The 24786-nt window shown below is 42.4% G+C and overlaps 1 protein-coding gene across 1 annotated transcript in view; it reads right to left on the reverse strand.

The window, feature by feature from the left end:
* Window positions 1-1809: 1809 nt before the first annotated feature.
* The window catches only part of GPR176 (G protein-coupled receptor 176), a 120923-nt gene continuing 97946 nt past the window's right edge, over window positions 1810-24786 (reverse strand). The window contains exons 2-4 of the mRNA XM_040620448.1: window positions 10793-10850; window positions 10203-10394; window positions 1810-5099 (exon numbers count right to left, since the gene is read on the reverse strand). Coding sequence (XP_040476382.1) covers window positions 3977-5099; window positions 10203-10394; window positions 10793-10850 — 1373 coding nt within the window. The 3' untranslated portion in view covers window positions 1810-3976. The remainder of the gene's footprint in view (window positions 5100-10202; window positions 10395-10792; window positions 10851-24786) is intronic.

Below are 24786 nucleotides of genomic sequence, written 5' to 3' on the forward strand. Positions count from 1 at the left end.
ATGCAATAACATTTATTGTTCTGAACGAATGAATCTTGTAAACATTTCCGATACCTGCAGAAAACAGTATCGAGTGTCCCTGCGGGAGTGTGGGCGATGGCTGAGAGTGATTTGATGGCAGTGACTCTTGAATCAAACGAAAGGTCACCTTGGTGCAGAAATAAAAAGGAGGACATGAGGCCGAAGACGACGTCTGTGAATACTCTCAGCCGAACGATCGCAGTCTTGGCATTCCATCACGAGCTTCTTACCATTGACTCTGCACCCAATTACTCCACGATGAAACTAAGGAAATCACGGAGCTAAAGGAAATTTGAGGAATAACACTGAGAAAAACAGCTGTTGGGCATTAAGTGTTTTAATCCAGCCCCCAGTTTAATATGATGTGCCAAGCGGGTATTCAAAAATAATCATAATAACGGTGGATTATAATAATCATCAGTACTTGGGAAGGTGCAGAGAAAGAATCGAGCCTTAATGCCATCTGTACTGTTTTTAGCTCTGTCTCTACTTGCTTCGTCGCTGAGACCTAATGACGTGGCCATCTGTGCCTCTCGTCTCCCCAGCTGCAGAATAGAGAGCCTATCATTGCCTACAGAAAGTCTGCGGGCTGTGCTTGAATACCCTCCAGGGAAACATCACATATAAGTACAAAGCACGCACTGAGAAGCCAAATGCTAAAGAGGGAATAAACTTGAAGACAGAGAGTATTATAAGTTAAACCTCACTGAGATCTTCTAGATAATATTCTAATGACTCAAAGTAGTTAATGCAAAGGTACTTATACTGGGTTCACTTCAGATATTGTCTTAAGTAGATGGGAATATACACTATAAATAAACAAATTCCAGAATAGTTGAATTCATTCAACTCAGTATTTTTTAATAAATCTGAAATATTAGGTGGGTTCTAAATTTCTGACGCAAACTAGCATTACTTAAACTCGCTCTTAAAAGTAGTAATAACTCTTGGGGCGCCTGGGTGGCACAGCGGTTAAGCGTCTGCCTTCGGCTCAGGGTGTGATCCCGGCGTTATGGGATCGAGCCCCACATCAGGCTCCTCCGCTATGAGCCTGCTTCTTCCTCTCCCACTCCCCCTGCTTGTGTTCCCTCTCTCGCTGGCTGTCTCTATCTCTGTCGAATAAATAAATAAAATCTTTAAAGAAAAAAAAGTAGTAATAACTCTTAAAGTACTTTAGTGAATACAATCCAAAAAAGAAAAAAGAAATATTACTTCTTGGTTACTGAGAGAATATGGAATTCAGAACAGCCTGTAACTGCCCAGTTCATAGAACTTATCTGAACGAAAGGAATTATCTGAGCAAACTGACATTATTTCAACCTATCAGCAGAAAGCCACTGGTTACTCTGACTCTGAAAGCCTGAACTGTCTTTTTTCTCAATTCCCTTTAATGATGCTTATGGTTTCTTCTATTTTCTTTTGTTTAGTCTGAGGGCGTGCCACAAAATACGTGAGGATTGTTTTAAAATATAACAAAAAGGCTTAAAACAAACACCCCAAACAGTCCCAGAGACAGGGACCTGCAACCATTTCAGCCACAGTCACAAATCTCCCTATTCCTACGTAGGTGTATTCTACTTGGTTTTGCATCATCCACTTGGGACATGACTGGCACCCCGTAGGGGTAGATGAGGACATCGCTCTCCTGCACAATCATCTCCTCTACTTCTCCTCCACCTTCCCAACGTCACTGTAACTTTGACTGAATCAACATTCAGCGTTTACGTTAATATGCCCACTGGAGAGGGAAAGAAAGAAACAAGAAAACAAAGCTCATTCAACTTTTGAGTTCAGAAACAGCTTTTCGGTTTTTTATTAAAATGGAATTCTTCAAAGACTAGAGAAATACACCTGGCAATGACGTGTTAGAAGTCATCCATCCGCTTCAAACATACGTAAGAAATAACTCCCAAATTCTGCCTCCCCAGAATGTATTAAGATGTACACATATATTTTCAGAACAACACCAAAGTGGCTACGTTTGACAGGTTCTTCTGAAGTAGACACAATTTTCTGACAGATGATGTTTCCCCTGGAGGAACGTTGTAACAATTATGAAGGTTCTGGAAGATAAGCTTGAAGGGTCACAGTGAACTATCAGGGCACAGAGCCACAGATGGCATGCACGAAGGGCCCAGGAGGCGGGGGACGCCAAGAGAGGGTATGGCAGTCCCCCATTTGTGCTGAGAGCACACAACACTGCAAGGAGACACAAGCAAAGAGAAAGGCTTTCCCTCTCTTGGGGAAGGGACTTTGAGTTCATATTCTGGAATCACAAGACACCACACCCAGGAAGAGAACAGGAAAAGGAAACTCCCTGAACATAGTCTGAGCTTCCTCGGAGGGACAACAGGCCAGTGCGGTTAAAGGAAGTGATCCACGAGGACCACTGCCTTTGGGATGCGGAAGGAAGTTTGCCCGTGAGAATGACCACTTTCATTCAAGCTTGTTCAAGGCACTGGATTGCCCCCCCCCCCCAACACACTACTAACAAGAACAAAATGTCCTAGAGAGAAGAGTGGAGTGGGCCCCTGTTTTGCCGTCATTAAAAGTGAAGTGTCATCAATGGTTTGAGTTTAGCCTGGTGAGATCCACCCCAAAGTGGACTGGAATTGCTTGAGAGCCCCCACCCCAGCCCCAGGAGGCTAATCTGTTGAGGACACTGTCTTCCTCCTCTAGCCACTCTGACTCCTGCTAAAACTTTATCAGAAAAGAGGAAGTGAAGGGCTCGCCTGGGCTAGGTGCTGCCTTGGCATTTTTAAATGATTAAATCTTTCTTCCTGTCCTCTTCCTCCTTTGTGTCCAAAATGAAAGGAGAACCATAGTTGCAAAAAGAGACTGAAAATGAGGCTGGCCACACCTGGCATCTGAAGCCCTCATCAGAAGGAAGCCATCTTTGACTTCTCTCACTCTTTTGGGCAGCATCACCTTTCCTAATCAAGTATTTTTTGCTCGATGTTTCCAGAGGACCCAATTTACACTAACTCAGCATTTTAAAATTACCTTTTAATTTCAAAAGTTCGCAGAATTTTTTTTCAACATACTTCACTCCTACTGATGGTGACATAGCCCCTTTCACATGAAATCAACGTTGGAAGAGAAGAGACTACAGGGTATGGACATTTCTTTCTTCTCTACCTCTTAGCTTCTCTCTCACTGGTTGAAAAAATGCAATTTAAGGGGGAAAGACACAGTAAAGCATTTGTAGTCTTTCCAACCAACACTGCAGACAAAGCTTTCTGAGGCTTTCAGTGGTGCCAGGAGAGTGTCAGGATAATCAAGACAGAGTATCTCCTCCCTCCCCCCCGGGGCACATCCATTGCCTTGTCTGTCAAACGGGGGCGGGGGAGGGGGGGGCGGAAGTGCCTTTCTTCATCTACATCCCAGTGAAAGAGATGAAGAGCTTCAGGAGAAACTGAGTCATACTATGAGGCCTTCCAGAGAAAAGGTGTCAAATGCCAACTCCGTATCTCCCCTGAAGATACAGATCAATATGAAACATTTTTAAATATCTGTCCTATTTGAGTCACTCGAATAGGCCTTTTCCTTGTGGCCACACCACTCCATAATTATCTTGGGCTTCCTTTAGAGTGCCTCTGTTCCCTCCGAGCTCCTAGATGTTCTTCTCTCCCTGTACTCTCTGCTGGGCCCAGGAACCAAGGAGTCCTCAGAAACTGCACATGGAGTACGCATCCCAAGACCCATTGCACACTGCCCAGCTTTTGTCTGCACAGAGAGGAACGCACACTTCGCTAAGGACACAGATCATGGAGATAAATACATATACTCCCTCAATAAAGAGGACAATTGGTCTTCTATAGATTTCCCTCTCATTCAAAAAGCACTGGGCCCGCACTGGAGGAGGCAACCCGGACTTGGTGGCAGTGAGGTCCCACAAATCCTGGGGCCTGCAAAGGGAAGGGAAGGCAGGCGTGTGGGAGCCCGACGATCCTGACTAGGAATCCACCTTCGGAAAAATGCTCACTTTATTGTTCCTGCTCACCTTCCGCTCCACCCTGCCCACCTTGGGCATCTTTGTCTGAATAAGCTCCTCTGGGGTGTTCCCCAAGGGGGGAAGCAGCCGCTTCTTGCTGTGTCGGGTCTCTGAAAGCCACTGAGGCGGCAACTCAAAAGGCCCAAAGCCAAACTGCAGGGAGTACTTGTCAGGCAGCGTCTCAGGCTCCACGGGCGCTGCTGGCGCCACCTGGGAGAGCGAGTCCACGGCGCCCAGGAGAGTGGCCACAGGTGCGCGCTGCGGTCCCTGCTCTCCCTCCAGGCAGGGACTGCCTATCTCCTTGGCCTGGAGGTCAGCCGAGCCGGTGTACTTGGCCTCGCTCTCTTCCTCATCCTCTGTGGGCTTAAAGATCTGCTGCTGCCCGATGTGGAACATCTCCAGGAGCTGGCTGCCCGAGCGCAGGCTGGGCTCCAGGCTGGCGTCGGCCACCCCGCCCCCCGCGCTCACCACGTTCCGGCGGCTGTAGCGGTGATGCAGCTGTACCAACGTCCCTACCAAGCACTTGCGGACGGACTTGTTCACAGTAAGAAAGAGCACAGGGTTGGCCAACAGAGACACCTTGGGCAGCCAAATGGCAGTGAGCAGCAAGAAGACAGACGTGTCGGGGACATTGAGCACGGTCTGGTAGACGACCAGGGTGGCGTAGGGCACACTACATAAGATGAAGACCATCACCATGGAGAGCAGCGTGGCGTGCAGCTCCGCCTCGCGCTGGGACGCATAGGGGATAGAGATGGTGTTCTGCGGGGTCCGCAGGGCCGCGATGATCACCTTCTTCTTCTGGCTGGCGCTCAGCGCCCGGCGGATGAGTATCAAGAAGAGGAAGACCACGGCCACAGGCACGATGACCGTAGTGACGTTATAGGTCAGCACGTACACCAGGTGGCCCAGCGAGTTGCTCCAGACTTCGGTGCAGGTGGACGTGGCATAGATGTCGGCCACGTTGGTCACTGCAAACACGGGCACGCTGGCCACCACTGCGTGGGCCCAGATATACATCACCAGTTCACGGGACTTGGCATCAGATATTTTTCTCTCCAGTGGATAAAGGACTGAGTAGTACCTGAAAATGCACAAGCAAACTTCATGTCACAGGAGAAAATACAGTTTAAATGCGCGGGCTCTGTATCACCAAAAGGCGGGGGGGGGAGAATGGGTCAGGTTCTTTTATTCTGCCTCAGACGGAGGGAATCACCAGGGAATTAGGAAGCTAGACCTTAAGTTTTGAGGACTTTGCTGTACAATAGAAGCATTACTAGGCCACAAAATTTTTTTAAAAAGACCTTTTCAAATGAGCAGAGAAGAGCCCTGTCGTACGGGACTCTCAAGACTATCAGGAAAATAAGTGAATAACTGCATTTCATAGCTAACTTTATAAATATTGCCACCAGCGTCAGATCCCAAGGAGTGCCCTTGATACAAAGGATGTCTCCACCTGCTGTAAAGACATCGATTTTTCAATTTAAGGGTAAAGGGTAACTCGTAAAAAAATTTTACATGGGCTAGAGCAAAGGCGCTAATGGAAAGAAATTTGTCTACACACATGTCTAAAGCAGACTTGTGCCATAATGCACGCATGGATAGCATTAGCATTCACAGCTGCTCGGGGCAGAGGCACCCCATGTGAAGGACGGACTCTGACAAGGTCCTTGCACAAAATCAATTCAAAATACAAAAATGGGGGCGCCTGGGTGGTGCAGTCGTTAAGCGTCTGCCTTCGGCTCAGGGTGTGATCCCAGCGTTCTGGGATCGAGCCCCACATCAGGCTCCTCCGCTAGGAGCCTGCTTCTTCCTCTCCCACTCCCCCTGCTTGTGTGCCCTCTCTCGCTGGCTGTCTCTCTGTGTCAAATTAATAAATAAAATCTTTTAAAAAAATGCAAAAATGATGTGTGCTCAATAGCCGTTGTTCCCATGATGACCACTCAGTAACCCTAGCAATCAATTAGTAAGTCTACAATGTCTCATGATTAGATGTTGGCTAAAATCAGATCAGGCCTTTCTTCCTTCAAGCTTTCACTTGATTATTCTGTAATCAGAATTCCAAAAGCACCTTGTTTCAATATGACCAATGACTTAGGGAAACTGAGTAATTCTTCAGACCACAGGAACCACATCTGTCATGAAAGGGCTGTCACTAGCCATCAGAACTATGGTGAGCGCACATCTCCGCGGTCAGCTAAAGCTGGAATCGACCTCACAATTCTATTAACGTTCATCACTCACAGGGCCAGGGAAGCAAGCGTGCCCTCCTGTCATGATATCTGTGCCAGGTACTGCACCAGGCACTGGGTTACAAAGATGAAAAGACACAGGAACATCTCTGAACTCCAAGGGGGAGAAGGCATGCCAGCAAGCAGTTATAACCAAGGAGATGATGGCTCTTCTAGAGGAACGCACAAAGGAGGGACCGGAAAAGGAGCACCTCGAAAAACGTCAACAGAAGGTGGCACTCCGTGGTGGAGTCTGGCAGGGGACAAGCTGGGGGAGAATGTTCCAGGCTGAGGGAGATACGATGGAAGCACAACATGACCATGGATGATCAGGAATGGATGGAACGTGGTGAAATGTGTCCTAGATCTCTTTCTAGGAGGGAAAAAAAGAGAAAGAAGTTCATAGGTTATGCATGCTCTCAATTTTTTTTTCCCTCTGAATATAGATACACTTTTCTAATCACAACTCCTTAATCCAATGTCAAAAAAAAAAAAAATCCAATGCCAAGGTGCTACACCCACACATGAATACATTCCCATTCGTCACTGACAGGTAACAAAACGACGCTTCCACTATGTCCTGGAAAAGCACACGGGCTCATCAGAAATCATTCTGTCAATGTTTACATCTCTTGAAGATGATGCAGGAAGTGGCCTCCCAAAGAACTCACTGACTCGGGAGCCAGCAAACGAGTATCCGAGAAAGAAGTGAGAGAAAGGATGGTCTTCCCTTCACCTTCATGTCCACCACCCTACGTCTGCCAGTAATTGGTTTCCCTGCAGAATAAAATAAGACTTTTTTTTTTTTACCAGCCTTTGTTTTCTACTAAAAAGATGTATTTACTTTTTTTTTAATATAGCAAAAATACAATCGATTTTCCGCTGGAAAGAAAATAAGGATTTCTTATCATTTACGTATTTCCTTGTCTAAGACTGAGGGCCCAGAAACCACCCACGGGGATTACTGCATTGCATCACGGTATGGTAGCGAATGGGTCAGAATAATGTGTCCCCACGGTTGTTGCAACCTGTTGTAAGAATCCTTCAGATTCACCAGAGCCCGAAAGTGGAAACAACCCAAATGTCAACCAGTAAATGGGCGAACAAAATATGGTATAACCATACAATGGAATTATTATTCAGTAATAAAAAAGGAATGGAGCAAACTTTTAAGAGTAAATCCTAAGAGTTCTCATCGTAAGAAAAAAAAATTTTTTTTCCTATCTGTATCAGATGATGGATGTTAACTAAACTTACTCCAGTAGTCCTTCCACACTGTATGTAAGTCCAGTCATTTTGCTGTATACCTGAAACTTACACATTGCTGTATGTCAATTGTATCTCAACAGAACTGGGGAAAAAAGGGATGAAGCACCGATGCTCGGGCACGGATGAACCTTGAAAACGTGAAGCTGAGTCAAAGAAGGCGGCCACAAAAGAACAGTGCGTGATTCCACAATATGCAATGTCCCCCGCCCCCCAGCAAACATACAAAGACAGAGAGTAGATTAGCGGTTGCCTAGATCTCGGGGGGGGGCGGTGGAGAATGACTGTAAATGAGCAGGAGGTCTCTTCTCAGGGTGCAAGTGCACTTTCCAGGTATTCAAGGACCTCTTGCCAAGCACGAAAAAGACACATGCCGCAAAATGGCATCGCATGGAGCACATTCAGCTTGTTAAAGGGATTGAGTGACCCACGTAATCTTTTTTGAATGAAAATTAGCCACCAACATTTAAAAACAATAAAATTCAGGGCGCCTGGCTGGCTCGTAGGTAGTGTGTGTGACTCTTGTTCTCGGGGTTGTGAGTTTGAGCCCCATGTTGGGTGTAGAGATCATTTAAACAACAAAATCTTTAAAAATAAATAAAAAATAAAAATGGCAAAACTCCAGATTTCTGATGTCTCTTCTAAGAAAACAGAAAGTCCTGCCTACTAAATCTAGATTCCCACAAAGTAACTATCAGCTGTGTCTGCTGAGTTATCGACCCCCAAGAACAGGAATGCAGACACAAAACCCCAACCTAGCCAGTGACACCTGGCTTTGTCTCCTGTTTTACCTGCCCCTGTAGATGATGAATTTTTTTTTAATGATTTTTTATTATATTATGTTAGTCACCATACAGTACATCCCCGGTTTCCGATGTAAGGCTCGATGATTCATTAGTTGTGTATAACACCCAGTGCGCCATGCAATACGTGCCCTCCTTACTACCCATCACCTGCCTATCCCCTCCCCTCTGAAGTCCTCAGTTTGTTTCTCATAGTCCATAGTCTCTCATGTTTCATTCCCCCTTCTGATTACCCCCTGTTTCTTTATCCCTTTCTTCCCCTACCGATCATCCTAGTTCTTATGTTCCATAGATGAGAGAAATCATATGATAGTTGTCTTTCGCTGATTGACTTATTTCACTTAGCATTATCTCCTCCAGTGCCGTCCATGTTGTAGCAAATGTTGAGAACTCGTTCTTTCTGATAGCTGAGTAATATTCCATTGTATATATGGACCACAACTTCTTAATCCAGTCATCTGTTGAAGGGCATCTCGGCTCCTTCCACGATTTAGCTATTGTGGACATTAGATGAATTTTTAGTGAGAAACTCCCCAAGAGCCAGAGTGGCTCCTAGCCAGATTTGATGGTAGAGTGTTTGCAGACAATGTATCTAAGGAAAATGGGCCAATCAAAAGAGAAACGTAGAGAAAGACAGACAAATACTGATGCGGCCTATCCAAGCACAGGCCATAAATAATTCATTTAATTTTTCTTATCGCAGAGGAACCTTAGGCTCAGAAAGGTTAAGCCACTTTGCCCAAAGCAACCCAGCACAAAAGCAGTGTGTGGGTAGGGCTTACAGCCAACTTGAGGCTCCAGGCTCCCCTCTCTTAACCACGAAGTCAATGACTCCTCCTAGTAGGCTGGGGACTTTGTGGGCCTCTGTGTCCTTCCATGCAGGTGACCCTGGGCAGCTGATAAAATCAGAGTTCCAGGCCTGTGGCTGAAGTGACGCCACACATTGGCTCTGCAATCCACGCCCTCATATGTCATTAAGGTATCAAGTATGTTTTGAACGGATAAAGAGATTAAAAATTCCAAATTCATCTAAAATCCGGTTAAATGTATCAATGAGGATAAAGTCAGAAGAGCCAGCACTTTCTTCTCAGCAACTTTTCCTCTCTATCAATCTTGAAATCAAAAGTACTCATGGATGCAAAACACCTGTCAGCTCTTGTTTGCTTATTTAGTTCTATTCTCTAAAATGTATTATTATCTCAAACTGTATTCATGACGTGCTCACAACAAAAGGAGAAGGCAGGAAGCTGTTGATTACTGAGATCTTTACACTTGACCCTGATAAATTTGATCCAATTATGTTCGATGGCAGTAGCTGAGATATGATTCATTTCCAAGTAAATACCCTTTTAAAGAGAATGGGAAGAGAAAACCACCACCACCACAACATAAAGTCTTGGAAATCAATCCTCCAAAGGAATTCTGGTATTACCTTGCCAGGTCCAACCGGGCTGTCTAATCATTTCTTAAATAACCACTGAATTGTCCCCTTGTTCTTCTGGAAATGTTTTCGGCCTACATCAAAAAGCACTAATTGCAGCGTTATCAATCAGATGAGCAATCTGCTACAAATAGCAACACAAATACCACCAATTCCAACCAAGCTGAAGCTACATCACGATCCACCTGCCCCAGCAACCTCATGGCGTAAACACCCCTCCACGCCACATCTTTTCCCAAAGTCCTATTTCCCGTAGCTGCCGTGAAATCAACAGGTCTTTGTGAGGCATCTGTTTCAGACATTCATTCTCCTTCTGTTGACCAGAAGTGGACTACAAAGCAGCGTGTGGAACACTGACGAGTCACTCTTAGCTTTGTGATGCTAATTTTTCAATGCACTTGAGAAAGAAAAAAAAAAAAGTTGAACCCCTTGCTAACCGATCTTACCTGTCCAAGGCAATGGCAGGGAAGCTGAGAATAGTCACAGAGCAGAAGACTTTGTGCAAAAATTTGACGACCTTGCAGAAGAGCATGGTGTAGATCCACCAGCAGCAGTGAGGACTGGTGCTGAGGATGATGTCAAAGGGCACGCAGACCAGGCTGGCACAAATCCCGGAGCAGGCCAGGTTTTTAATGAACCTGTTGGTGACAGATTTGAACACGGTTGTGCGGCAAGTTGACCATAACACCATGAAGTTTCCTGGCCAGATATGCAAAAAAAAAATTTAAAATAAAAAAGTTTTTTAAATTAAAAATAAAAAATTAAATGAAAAGAAAGGAAGAGGACAAAAAAAGGAAAGAAAGGAACAGGTTAAAAAAAGATCGAAAAACCACATTTGAGAGTTGATTTCAAAGGATTTCATGTAAATACTTACATATTCTATTGTCAATTTATGTGAAAGTATTAAATCACTTATGTACACATCAAAAAGTCTAGAAGGCTTTTTGGTGGTGAGTTTCATTATTTAGATTTAGACATAACAGTATTAGATGATGACTCAGTCTCATTTGAGTTTAAAGAATTTTCTAGGTGTTACTTAATCTCAGGCAGTCTACTCTTACCAAGTTTGCAAATGACCCCCACACGCCACCAAACTCTGCAAGAGAAATATGACGCAAGCCACACGTGTAATTAAAATTTTCTAGCAGTCATATTTTGCAGAATTAAGAAGCAGGTGAAATTTTTAAAAGTATACTTTATTTAGTCCAATATATCACAAACATTGTTTCAACATGTAATCATTACTTTTTTTTTTTTTTAAGATTTTATTTATTTATTTGACAGAGAGAGACAGCCAGCGAGAGAGGGAACACAAGCAGGGAGAGTGGGAGAGGAAGAAGCAGGCTCCTAGCGGAGGAGCCTGATGTGGGGCTCGATCCCAGAACGCCGGGATCACGCCCTGAGCCGAAGGTGGACGCTTAACCGCTGTGCTACCCAGGCGCCCCAAACATGTAATCATTACTTTTTAAAGTACTGACGAGGGACGCCTGGGTGGCTCAGCAGGGAGCCCGATGCAGGACTCGATCCCAGGACCCTGAGATCATGACCTGAGCTGAAGGCAGACGCTTACCTGACTGAGCCACCCAGGGGCCCTCATTTTGTTTTATACCCCCAACACATTTCAATCTGCACTAGTCACATCTGAAAGTCCTCAACAGCGCTGGCAGCTAGCAGCAACCATGCAGGATCGTACTGTGCTAGACCTTCAGCAGCAATGATGCAATGACACATCTTTGAGCATTCTCCTATTGCGGCTTCCACAGGCCTATAATCTCCTGGTTTTCCTCCTACCCCCCCACTCTCTCATGTGCTGGCTGCTCTTCATCTTCCTGACGAGGCCGTTCTCTATCCTCTCTCTAGGCAAGATGACCCATTCAGGTGGCTCTTCATCAAAATGCTAATGACTCCCACATGTGTGTCTGATGTTAGACCTCTCTTCCATCTCACACTCCTATTTCCAACAATATATCTGATTCCCCTTCCCTCTCAATCTGCTACCACTGTCTTGGTCCTCAAAAGCCTACATGATCTGGTGCCTACCTGCCTAATCTCACTCCTCTCTTGCCTGGGCTAACTAGGCACCAGCCACTCTGGCCTTTCTTTCCATTCTTGAAACAGGATCAAAGTCGAGCCTGTCCCAGTGCCTTTGCACAAGTTTTTTATCCTGCATAACATGCTCCTCATATGCCTGATTCCCTTTAAGTTAGGTCTTAATGTAACTGCTACCTCCCCAAAGAGGCCTTCCTTAACCAGCTTTTTATTTTAAATTCTCACTGCTCCTCCCTCCATGACATTCTATGATGCCCTGTTGGGGTCTTCATAGCTCTTATCATAATTACTGATTTGTTTACTTGTTTCCCTTCATCTCATGAGGACAAAAACCATGTCAATGTTGTTCACTGTTACAGCTCCACTGCCTTGCTCAGTATTTGGCACAGAACAGACAGTCAGTAAATATTTACTGAATAAATGGATTTGTAATCAGGAGACAAATAGTAATCAAAAGTCCCTTTGGTAAGATAACACCTTTGGTAGTATGTCCATCATGTGAGAATATTCTAAGTCCGTAGTTCCCAAACTCACTGTGCATCAGAATTACCAAACCAGACATAACCACGGTTAAGGGGTATGGAACCAAGAATCTGCACTTAATAACAACTTTCCTGGAGGAAATTTCAGAAACACCAGTTCTAAACAGAGGCTGTAGTCCCCACCCAAGAGTCGCACAGGGTCCAAGTCTTTGCATAAGCAGGGCAGCCTACGTTACCGGTAAAGCTTGTACCTGGTGAGAGAGCCAGGTCCATTGGGTCAATCAGTCATGACCCAAGGACATGACTGCCTCCTGAGCACGTGCTCAGAGAATGCGCTCTCATGCACTGAGCCCTCAGCTCAGCCTCACCTGGAAGGAGAGTGAGAGAGCCAGGGAAGGAACTGCAGGGCTCGGGGCTGCAGCCAGTCACTGCAAGGACCTGCCTCAGTGCCTCCGATGTTCACGTAACTTATTGTCAAGAGTCCTCTCCCAATATGATATTCTAGAGCTACCTCTTAACTGCCAGACAAAGAAAAAAACAGTCACTGTGTTTAAGTAAGTAGGCCAGCTCCTTCCAGGAAATTCTCTCCCAAACTTTCCTTACATTGGTATGTTGCCTTGGTGAGAAGAAACCAGCAATGTGAATATATACACATTTATTCAGTGTAAGAGCTGTTTATACGAATACCACCACCTCAGGCCCCCTCCACCTTTCCTGTCACCAAGGTGAGAGACTGAGCAATAATGAGGTGCTTGAAGCTCCACTGATTTGGGGGATTCTTCCCCTGGCCTTTTCCCACTGGAGCACAGATTAGAATCCTGCTGAAGCATCTTTCCTCACTTAAGTTTTACAGAGAGGACTTAAACTCTGGTAACCATCCAACCATGAAACAGCCCACTGTGGCCAAGCTGCGGGCACAGCAACACAGCACACACTCACAGCACACACAACCAAGAGGGGAAGAAGAGGTGGAGGGTAATGGCACTGGGACACACCTACCTTCCCTGGGACTACTGTTACTCTATCATTCCTCCCAATCTAAAATACAAATAAAGATTTCTCTCTACACATATACTTGCTACTTAAAAATAACTGACGTTGGAGCGCCTGGGTGGCACAGCGGTTAAGCATCTGCCTTCGGCTCAGGGCGTGATCCCGGCGTTATGGGATCGAGCCCCACATCAGGCTCCTCCGCTATGAGCCTGCTTCTTCCTCTCCCACTCCCCCTGCTTGTGTTCTCTCTCTCGCTGGCTTTCTCTCTCTCTGTCGAATAAATAAAAATAAAATCTTTAAAAAATAAATAAATAAAAATAAAAATAAAAATAACTGACGTTGAAGACACAGACCTGTCGGTTAACTATTACCATAGACAGTGCTTGACAAACCTTGAGGAAATAACCAGGCAATTTTTTTCCAACTAAATTTTGCCTCTAAAAAATTTTGACGGTGGCTGTCCTTTTTAAGTGGTTCACAGGCTTTACATGTTTGAGAGCAACAATCCTGTGTTAAAGGGACTAGTAACCAAAATGAAATATTCCAAAAATATCTTGGAAAAGAGTATGCTTTGGGGAATCCTCCGGGGAAAACAGATAAACTACTCTTTAAAAACAATCAGATTCCCCAGAGACTTACAGCAGCAAAAAGATTCATGGTCATGCTTTTACAGAAGGCTAACATACCACTCAGAACCTTCTAAAAATTGAATCTTGAAAAAAAGCAAATGAACACTGGAGGTAAATGTTAAATTATAAGAAAAATCCTAAGACAACAGACTGCCAAGAGAGAGGCCAACGTGAATGAGCAAGGGTTAGAAAGATTACAGTGGAATGTTTACACTCAGCAAACACCATGCAATGTAAGAGCAAAGTCAAGCAAATTAGGTCAGACTATTCCATAATAGAAGAAACAGAACAGACAACTACTTTGTGTAGAATGCAATTTTAAATTTCTTCTTTGCTTCAGTTTGCAGCCAAAAAAATAACCAAGAACAGAGTCTCTTAGGTTAAAAGAATTATGTAAAAAGAATATTAGTAAATGCTTCTAATTAACATGCCAGATGATAATAGGAATGATTTTTAGCCTTTTTACTTAAAGTGGCTTTCCTATAGACAGCAAAGAGTTGGCCCTTACTTCCTTAACTGATTGGACAATCTCTTTTAATTTGTGTTTAGATTATTTACATTTAATGTAAATACTGGTATGGTTGGAGTAAATCTGCCATCTTGTCAGTTGTCTCCTATTTGTCCCATCCATTTTTCACTCCTTTTTTCTTCTTTATCTTACTAATTTTGGATTGGATATTTTTTTATTTTATTTTTTTTAAAAGATTTTATTTATTTGTCAGAGAGCGAGCGAGAACAAGCAGGGAAAGTGGCAGGCAGAGGGAGAAGCAGGCTCCCTGCTGAGCAAGGAGCCCAATGAAGCACTCAATCCCAGGACCCTGGGATCATGACTTGAGCCGAAGGCAGCCACTTGACTGAGCCAACCATGTGTCCCTGCATTGAATATTTTTTAGAATTCCATTCTATCTCATTATTGTCTTATTATTTACACATCTTTCAAAAATGTTTGTAGTGGTTTCCCTCTGTTTACTGTAATTTATATCTTTAATTAGAGTGTACCTTCAAATTCTATTATAGTGCTTCACATGGAGTGTAAGAATGTTCTAACACTATATTCCTAATTCCTTCCTCCTAACATTTGCACTTCCATTGTCATACATTACTTTTATATAAACTATAAACCCAAAATACATTGCTAAAAATTTCAGCAATCTATTTTGATTAATTTTAGAGTAATTTAAAATAAAAGAAAAAATATTTTTATATTTATCTTCACTTTAATCACTTTGGGAGATCTTCATTTCTTTGTGTATACCCAAGTTTCTGCCTGGTATCATGTTCCTCATGCCTGAAAAATTTCTCTTAACATTTCTTGTAGTGCAGGTCAGCTAGTAATTAATTCTTTCAGAGTTTGTCTGAAAGTGTCTCTTTTTTCCTTCACTTTTGAAAGACGTGTTTGCTAGGCATAATAGTTTCTGAGTTGAGTGAGGTTTTTCTCCAGTACTTGACAGAAGTTGCTTTACTGTCTTCTGGATTTTGTAGTTTCTGATAATACGCAAGCCTTAAACCTTACCTTTGTTTTTCTGCATGTATTCTATTTTCTCTAACTTCCTTCAAGATTTTCTCTTTCTCTTTGGTTCTTAGCAGTTTGAATATGATGTGTCCAGAAGTGTGTGTGTGTGTGTGTGTGTGTGTGTGTGTGTGCATGTGTGTACACCTGGTTACAGCACTCTGATCTTCTTGGATCTATGCTTTGATATCTTTTATTATTTTTGGAAAATTCCTGGCCAGTCAATATCTCTTCAAGTATTTCTTTGGCCCCATTCTCTCTCACTTCTACTTCTGGGATTCTAATCACATGTAGTTTGTGTGGTAAACAGAATAATGCCCCACAACCAAAGATGTCTATATCCTAATGCCTGCAACCTATGAATATATTAGGTTACATGACAAAGAAGAATTAAGGTTCCTCTTCAGCTGACCTTAAGACAGGGAGATTCAAAAATTCTCTATCTGATAATTTCAATACCTGGATCATACCTGAGTTAAGATCTTTGATTTTGTCTCTTGACAGTAGGTTATTTTTCTTGCTTTTTATGACTCATGATTTTAGGTTGAAAGCTATATATCATCTTTAGGATAGTAAATATTAGTAAATGCTATATACAGGACATTTGGACAAACACGCATACACAAACACTCACACACAATGATACCAAAACACAATTTAGGTCAGATTCCAGACCCCAGGCCATGGGTCAACAACCTCATTTAGTAGTCCTATAAATATACACAGGATTTGCAGACAAAAAACAAGAAGTAACATTTGTTAAACAAATATTATTTTATATATTTTATTTATTTTTTTTTTTAAGAGGAAGAGAGAGAGAGGAGGGGCAGAGAGAATCTTAAGCAGGCTCCATGCCCACTGTGGAGTTTGAAGTGGGGCTCAAACTCATGACCCTGAGATCATGACCTGAGCCAAAATGAAGAGTCAGCTGCTTAACTGACTGAGCCACCCAGACGCCCCAAGAAATAACATGTTTGATAACTTTTTCAAGTGAAGGAACAGTAAACAAAGATAAGGGAAAAAGGAAGACTGGGTAGTGAGAAATAGAAATATTTTATGTGGAGTAGCCACCTCCCATTACCACACCATGCCACGGACCTGCGGTTCCTAAATCTTCGTAATCATTGGGATCACCTGGAAAGCTTTTAACATACAGATCCTAGTCTCAGCCCAACCGGGTAAGAACCCTGGAAGACCTGGGCGTCTTAATTTTATGTGCTCAGTAGGAAGTTCTGGTGACAGCCAGGGAGCACTGCCACAGCCACTCACTGTCAGCCTTCACCATACTGAGCATCTCCGGGTACTCACTGTGGTTTTTTTTCTTTCCAAATATAAAGAGAGCCCTTCCCCAGTACTGAAAGCAAAAACATGCCAAATCACAATGAGCTCTAATGATCATCTCTATGGAGCCCCAAGAAAGCCCTTCTGTGGTCAGTGATCGGTGCTAGACTGCTGCTCAGCTTCTCCACACGGCCTGCAGACACAAGAAGAGCTATAGCTGCAGAAAACAGCTTTTCCTACCAGAGGAGAAATACAAGAAAGGATGACATCTTTGACCAATTTTTATTATTCATGCTCATTGACTCATGGCATCTTTCCCAGCTGCTCACCACCATTGGCAAAACAGAAAGGAGAGACAGATTTTAATTAACTTTAATCCCTTTATTTCCAGTTTTAAAAATGAGCTCATTCATGCAGTAGCCATAAAGTACATTGGGAGCATGTATTTTGTTTTACAAAGAGGAAAAAAACTGAAAAATACAGTCACTTACTGAAAGCTGCGCAGGGAAGGAGAAGGCAGGATGAAACAAAAGAGAATGATTATTATGTAACATAATTTGTACCTTGGCCATTACGACTGCTCTAATTACTTGAGAGGTCTAGAACTTCAGGGCACCATTTTTGTTTGGGGGTTTTTTTTGTGTGTTTCCCAAGTGAAAACACTTGATTGTTTCTTATAATTATTAAGGCGACATATAGTTAATTTTTAAAATTCAGAAAAAGAAAGAAAGAAAGAAAGAAAGAAAGAAAGAAAGAAAGAAAGAAAGATGGTAAAAATAAATAATAAAGGATTAAGTGAAAATTGCCCACCCAGTGGTAACCATCTGTAAGCTTAAACTATTTATCCTTCCAAACTTCTTGTTATATATACAGACTTTTGTTTATGCCGGTGGGACCAAACTATGCGCAGTTTTTTTGGTTTTTTTTATATTTTACTTATTTATTTGAGAGAGCGAGCAAGCGCAGGGGGAGGGGGAGGGGCAGGAGAAGGAGACACGCAGACTCCCCGCTGAGCTCTGAGGCTTGATCCCAGGACCCCAAGATCATAACCTTAGCCAAAGTCAGACTCTTAACCCACTGAGCCACCCAGGAGCTCTGCAGACTGGTTTTTAACTAGATCTTGTCACCATATCAACCATCTTTCTATGACAATAAATAAAAATAGATCTATATAATTTTAACAGCTACCTAAACGCCAACAGTGCTTTTACAATTATATCCAAATTTATTTCATCTTTGCATACTGGTGAGTTTTTTTAAAGCTGTTTCCAATACATCTATCTCTATAATATAATGCTGAGATCAACATCCTTATATATATAAATCTTCAGCAACTAAACTGATTATTTACTGAGGACAAATTCCTAGAAGCAGAATTTCCGAGTCAAACTACTTACACATTTTTATATATATAGCTAAGTGACCCCCTACAAAAGGCATATGAGAGTTGGTTTCCCAATATGCTTGCTAAAAATTCTGTAGTCTCACCAAAATGTTTGGAATTTGGCATGTTTCCTCAATCCTAGGACTTATGTTTTCCTTATTTCTAGAAAATTTTCAACCATTGCCTTTTTTTATATAATAATTTTTTATTATGTTATGTTAGTCACCATACAGTACATCCCAAGTTTTTGATGTAAAGTTCCATGATTCATTACTTGCGTGTAACACCCAGCGCAACATGCAACACGTGCCCTCCTTAATACCCATCACTGGCCTATCCTGATCCCCCACCCCCCTCCCCTCTACAGCCCTCAGTTTGTTTCCCAGAGTCCATAGTCTCTCATGGTTCATTCCCCCTTCTGTTTACACCCCCTTCCAAGTTTTTTAATTTTTTTTTTATTATATTGTGTTAGTCACGGGTAGTAAGGAGGGTACGTATTGCATGGTGCACTGGGTGTTATACGCAACTAATGAATCATCGAACTTTACATCAAAAACCAGGGATGTGCTGTATGGTGACCAACCATTGCCTTTTTTAATTTTGCCCTACCCTCTTTCTCTTATTCTCTGCTTCTGGGTGGTATTTCTCAGGTCTGCCTTCCATTTTATCAATTCTCAATTCATCTGAAAATAATCAAATCATACTTTTTTTATAGCTTCTTGAGTATTAAGCTTTTTGAAATCTGAATTTGGATCTATAACCAGTAGAACTGCCTACTCTTGATTCCCAGTGTCCAGTTATTTTACAATGGGCTTCCGTTCCTTCTTTAATATGTAATCATAATTTCAAAGCTTATAGTTTCTTTCAGATTATTGCGTTGTGTCTAGTTCTTTGGTGGCGCAATCCTCGGACTCCGGGATCACGACCTGAGCCGAAGGCAGACATTCAACTGACTGAGGCACCCAGGTGTCCCTCATATGATTTTTAATGTTCACTTATGAGCACATCATTTGTGGGGGTTGTTTTTCCCTGGGAAGCTATATTCCCTGGTTAAAGAAGTATTCCAGGGATGCCTGGATTCAAGTCCTGCATTGGGCTCCTTGCTCAGTGGGGAGCCTGTTTCTCCCTCTGCCTGCCATTCCCCCTGCTTGTGCATGTGCTCTCTCTCTCTCTCTCTGAGAAAGAAAGAAAAAGAAAGAAAGAAAGAAAGAAAGAAAGAAAGAAAGAAAGAAAGAAAGAAAATATTTAACAACAAAAAAAAGTATTCCAAATGCAAGCACATGTTAGTACTTTGCTGTACTTTGGTATGCAAATAGAAGACTATATGGTTGAAGGTCCATTCTGAGAAAGGGTAAGTGTGGAGGGAAATTTTTCTCCTAGGGAGAGGAAGGATCTTTTAATGACTAAGAGCACAAGAGCACAGACTCTGAAACCTTATTTCTGGATTCAAGTCCCAACTCTACCACTTAGTAACTGTGTGATCATGGATGCATTAAATTCACTGTGCCTCGGTTTCATCCTGCGCAAAGTGGGCATAATAACAATGCCTACATCTTTGGGGCAATGTGAGGATTAAATGAAACAATACAAGTAATATATGTACAGCACTGAGAACAGCTTCTTGCGCATAATATGTGGTAGATCAGTGTTATATGTTATGGTTACCATTGGTTGCACAAAAGAGAGGTCTGACAAACAGAGAAAGAGTGAGAGCCTGGCCCAGAGGAAAAGAAACCTGGAGTCATGTACAAAGATGGAAGAGGGCAGTTCACTGGAGGGACTTGGAAGTAATCAGGACTGAGAAACAAAGGACAGACCAGCCTCGGAGTTCCAAGAGGAAGAGTGGAGTATGCCAAGAAGAATCACCCAGGTTTAATCCATAGAGGTCTCCTGAGTGGTGCTGCTCTGGCCGAAACACAGCAGATGGTCTCATGGGGGTCAGGACGGGTGCCTGGTACCCCTGCACTGAAGCAGCTGTAGCAAACTCAGAGCTGTCTCCTCAGGCCTGCAGGACACACAGCTTGTCTCCATTCTCCTCATTGTCATCTGGAGTCAGTGACTTCACTAAAGCCTGTCTCCCTGGTGGGGGTGAGGGGGGTGGGCAGGAGCCACCACAAGATCTGCTACTTTGTAGAACGTTCAGCCTCCACGTGCATTGCACAGGAGAGGTCTCGGATCAAGGATGTCTCTTCTCCAGATGGAGTCCTGCTCCTAGAATCCATCAAGCCCATAATAGAACATTCCAAACACCCCCACAGAAATCTTGCAGCAGCACACAAACATATCTTTTCTTAAAGAAGATTTATTTATTTATTTATTTATTTGAGAGCGAGAGAGCATGAGTGGGGTGGGGGGAGGAAGAGCAGAGGGAGAGGGACAAACAGACTCTGCACGGAGCATAGAGCCTGACACAGGGCTTGAGCCCAGGACCCTAAGATCATGACCTGAGATGTAATGAAGAGTTGGGAAGCTCAACCAACTGAGCCACCCAGGTGCCCTTACGATGTATCTTTTTTTTTCTATTATATATCTTTTTTTAAAGATTTTATTTATTTATTTGAGAGAGAGAGCACAAAGGGAGAGGGAGAGGGAGAAGCAGACTCCCTGTTGAGCAGAGAGCCCGATGCAGGACTGGATCCCAGGACTCTGGGATCATGACCTGAGCCAAAGACAGATGCTTAACTGACTGAGCCACCCAGGCGCTCCTGTGACATATCCTAATAGAGCACCAGAGTGAATTAAAAACCACAAAGGGTCAAGAAAATAAAACAAGGCATCAATGATCTTGGCACGGTTTCATTAAGAAAAATAAAAAATCTCAAACGTAATGGTGACTGCCTGCTAATGCTTTAAATCCAATTATCTAAACAGCTTGAATCAGCAAGACATTATTCAGGGCACAGGCTCTGGAGTCAGAAGACCTTTACCAACTATGTAATCTTTGCCAAGTTATTTAACTTTGTTAAGCCCCAGTTTCCTCACTTTTATAAACAGGGGTAGAAATAGTAATAACACTTAAATGGTTGTTATGAAGGCAAAATCCATAAAATGACTTTAAGACAATTCTGGTAAGCACTCAAATATTGGCCAACATTTTATTATGAACTGGGAGCTATATGAAAATGCAAGGTACTAAAGATCAAAAATAGAATCTAAGAAATTTGAGAATGAATTTTGTTTCAAAATCCACGAAAGAAAAAAACATGAATTTGTGCAAACAGTAATTTGTAGCAAGAATAAAAACACAGAAAATCCTAAAGACTCCACCAAAAAACTATTCGAACTGATAAATGGATTCAAAGTCACAGGATACAAAATTAATACCCAGAATCGGTAGCATTTCTATACACTAAGAGCGAAAGAGCAAGAAGATAAATTTTTAAGACACCCATTTACAACTGCACCAGAAAGAATAAGAAACACAGGAATAAATTTAACCAAAGAGGTGAAAGACCTGTACTCCAAAAACTACAAAACACTGATGAAAGAAAATGAAGATAACACAAACAGAAAGACGTTCCACGCTCACGAACCGCAAGAACGATTACTATTAAAATGTCCATACTACCCAGTGATTTACAAATTCAATGCAATCCCTATCAATGTACCAATAGCGTTTTTCACAAAATTAGAGAATATAATCCTAAAATCTGTATGGAACCACAAAAGACCCCAAATAGCCAAAGCAATCCTAAGAAAGAAAGACAAAGCTGAAGGCATCACAATCCCGGATTTCAAGATACACTACAAAGCTGCAATAATCAAAACAGCATAGTATGGACACAAAAACAGACACACATATCAACAGAACAGAAGAGACAGCCCAGAAATAAACCCATTGCTTATACGGTCAATCAATCTATGACAAAGGAGGCAAGAATATACAATCGGAAAGCACAGTCTCCTCAATAAATGGTGCTGGGTGTTATACACAACGAATCATGGAAAACTACATCAAAAACTAATGATGTACTTACTGTATGGTGACTAACGTAACAATAAAAATTAAAAAAAATAATGGTGCTGGGAAAACTAGACAGCTACATGCAAAGAATGGGAGTGGACCACTTACTAACACCATACCCAAAAATAAACTCAAATCCAATTAAAGACCTAAATGTGAGACTTGAAAACATAAAGTCCTAGAAGAAAATATAGGTAGGAATTTCTCTGACATTGGCTATAGAACACTTTTTCTAGATATGTCTCCTCTGGTGAGAAAAACAAGCAAAAATAAACTACTAGGACTACATCAAATAAAAAGCTTTTGCACAGCAAAGGAAATCATCAACAAAAATGAAAGACAACCTACTATATGCAGATAATATATCCGATAAGGGGGGGCGCCTGGGTGGCACAGCGGTTAAGCGTCTGCCTTCGGCTCAGGGCGTGATCCCGGCGTTGTGGGATCGAGCCCCACATCAGGCTCCTCCGCTAGGAGCCTGCTTCTTCCTCTCCCACTCCCCCTGCTTGTGTTCCCTGTCTCGCTGGCTGTCTCTATCTCTGTCAAATAAATAAATAAAATCTTAAAAAAATATATATATATATCCGATGAGGGATTAACATTCAAAATATATAAAGAACTTATACAACTCAACACGAAAAAAACCCACAAATAATCCAAATAAAAAATCCAACATCCAAATGGCCAACAGACACATGAAAAGATGCTCAACATCATAACATCAGGGAAATGCCAGTCAAAACCACCATGAGATACCACCTTGCATGAATTAGAATGGCTAAGATCAAAAAGACAAGAGATAACATGTGCTGACAAGGATGTGGAGAAAAAGAAACACTCATACACTGTTGGTGGGAATGTAACTTGGTACAGCCACTGGAGACAGCAGTGTGGAGGTTCCTCAAAAAATTAAAAACAGAAATACCATATGATCCAGTAATTCCACTATTGCATATTTACCCAAAGAAAATGAAAACATTAATTTGAAAAGATAAATGCACCCCTATGTTTATTGCAGCATAATTTACAATAGCCAAGATATGGAAGCAACCTAAGTGTCCATCAATAGATGAATGGATAAGGAAAATGTGGTACACGCACACATGGACTATTACGCAGCCATAAAAAGATAAGATCGTGCCATTTGAGATAACATGGGTGGTCCGAGAGGATACTACGCTAAGTGAAATAATTCAGCCTGAGAAAGACAAATACTGTATGGTTCTACTCCTAAGTGGAATCTAAAAAAAATGAATAAACAAAAAGGGGAATGTGGGGGCGCCGGGGAGGCTCAGTCATTAAGCGTCTGCCTTCAGCTCAGGGCGTGATCCCGGCGTTCTGGGATCAAGCCCCGCATCGGGCTCCTCCACTGGGAGCCTGCTCCTTCCTCTCCCACTCCCCCTGCTTGTGTTCCCTCTCTCGCTGGCTGTCTCTCTCTCTGTGTCAAATAAATAGATAAAATCTTTAAAAAAGGGGGGGAGGTCGGACCTATAAATAGAACAAACTGATGGTTGTCAGAGGGGAGGAGGGTGGAGGGTTGGGCAAAACATGTAAAGGGGAGAGGGTACTGGAACAGGTTTCCAGTTAAGGAATGAGTAAGTCACGGGAATAAAAGGCACAGCATAAAGGAATACAGTCAATGATATTGTACTAGCATTGCATGACGACAGATGGTAGCGACACTTGTGGTGAGCATAGCATAATGCGTAAACTTGTCAAATCACTAAGTTGTACACCTGAAGCTAATTAACATTCAAAGAAAACTATATTCAAAGAAAAAATAAAATTAAATATACACATACTCTTTGATACAGTTATCTCACTTGTGCAAATTCATCCTAAGAAATTCATTGAATAGAAGAAAAGTTATATTCAAAAAGATGCTAATTACAATGTTTTTATAATGGCAAAGAGCTGGAAACCTAGAGTGTTCACTAAGATAATAGCTATGTAAATTTATGATAAAACTTGATAAAATATTGTAGGCATTAATATAATGATTACTAAAAAGCTTTGCAGGGGAACCTGAGTGGCTCAGTTGCTTAAGAGTCTGCCTTCAGCTCAGGTCATGACTTCAGGGTCCTGGGACTGAATCCCGCATTGGGCTCCCTCCTCAGTGGAGAGTCTGCTTGAGATTTTCTCCCCTCTCCCTCCGCCCCTCCCCCTGCTCGTGCTCTCTCTTTCTCTCTCTCAAATAAATAGAATCTTAAAGAAAAAAAATAAAAATAAAGAAGAGCAGAGGTACAAAGGTAACGATTCATTTTACCAAAAGCATTCAAGAGATCCCATTAAGAAAAAAACAAATCCAAACTTCTCAATATCATATATTAGCCTTTAAGACCTTTAAGATATGAGCTCAGATGGCCCAACTCATACTACCCAAAGTTGCAGCATCATGACAGAATGGAATGAGCCTGGAAATCTAAGGTCTCTGAACCCTTAAATCTGCTGCCCAAGCAAAACTCTTAAAGGGAATTCCCTTTCCTAAGAAAGACTGAGAGAAGCAAGGCAGAGGGAGAGGGAGGGCAAGTCCAGAGGGGAATAAGGAACTCCTCAGTGGAGAGAAGGCAAATCGTACTCAGGGTATTCAAAACAAGACCTGTTAAGCACTGTGGACCTGGGGGTAGGGGACACCAACATGAAAAGCTGAGTTTCAAGGTTTATACTTCCACAGGAAAGTTCAAATAGTTCCAAAAAGGATTCTACTTTATTCTGATTTAAAAGGAAAAAAAAAAAAG

The sequence above is a fragment of the Ursus maritimus genome, unplaced genomic scaffold (genome assembly GCF_017311325.1).
Source record: "Ursus maritimus isolate PB19 unplaced genomic scaffold, ASM1731132v1 scaffold_35, whole genome shotgun sequence".
Taxonomy (NCBI): Eukaryota; Metazoa; Chordata; class Mammalia; order Carnivora; family Ursidae; genus Ursus; species Ursus maritimus.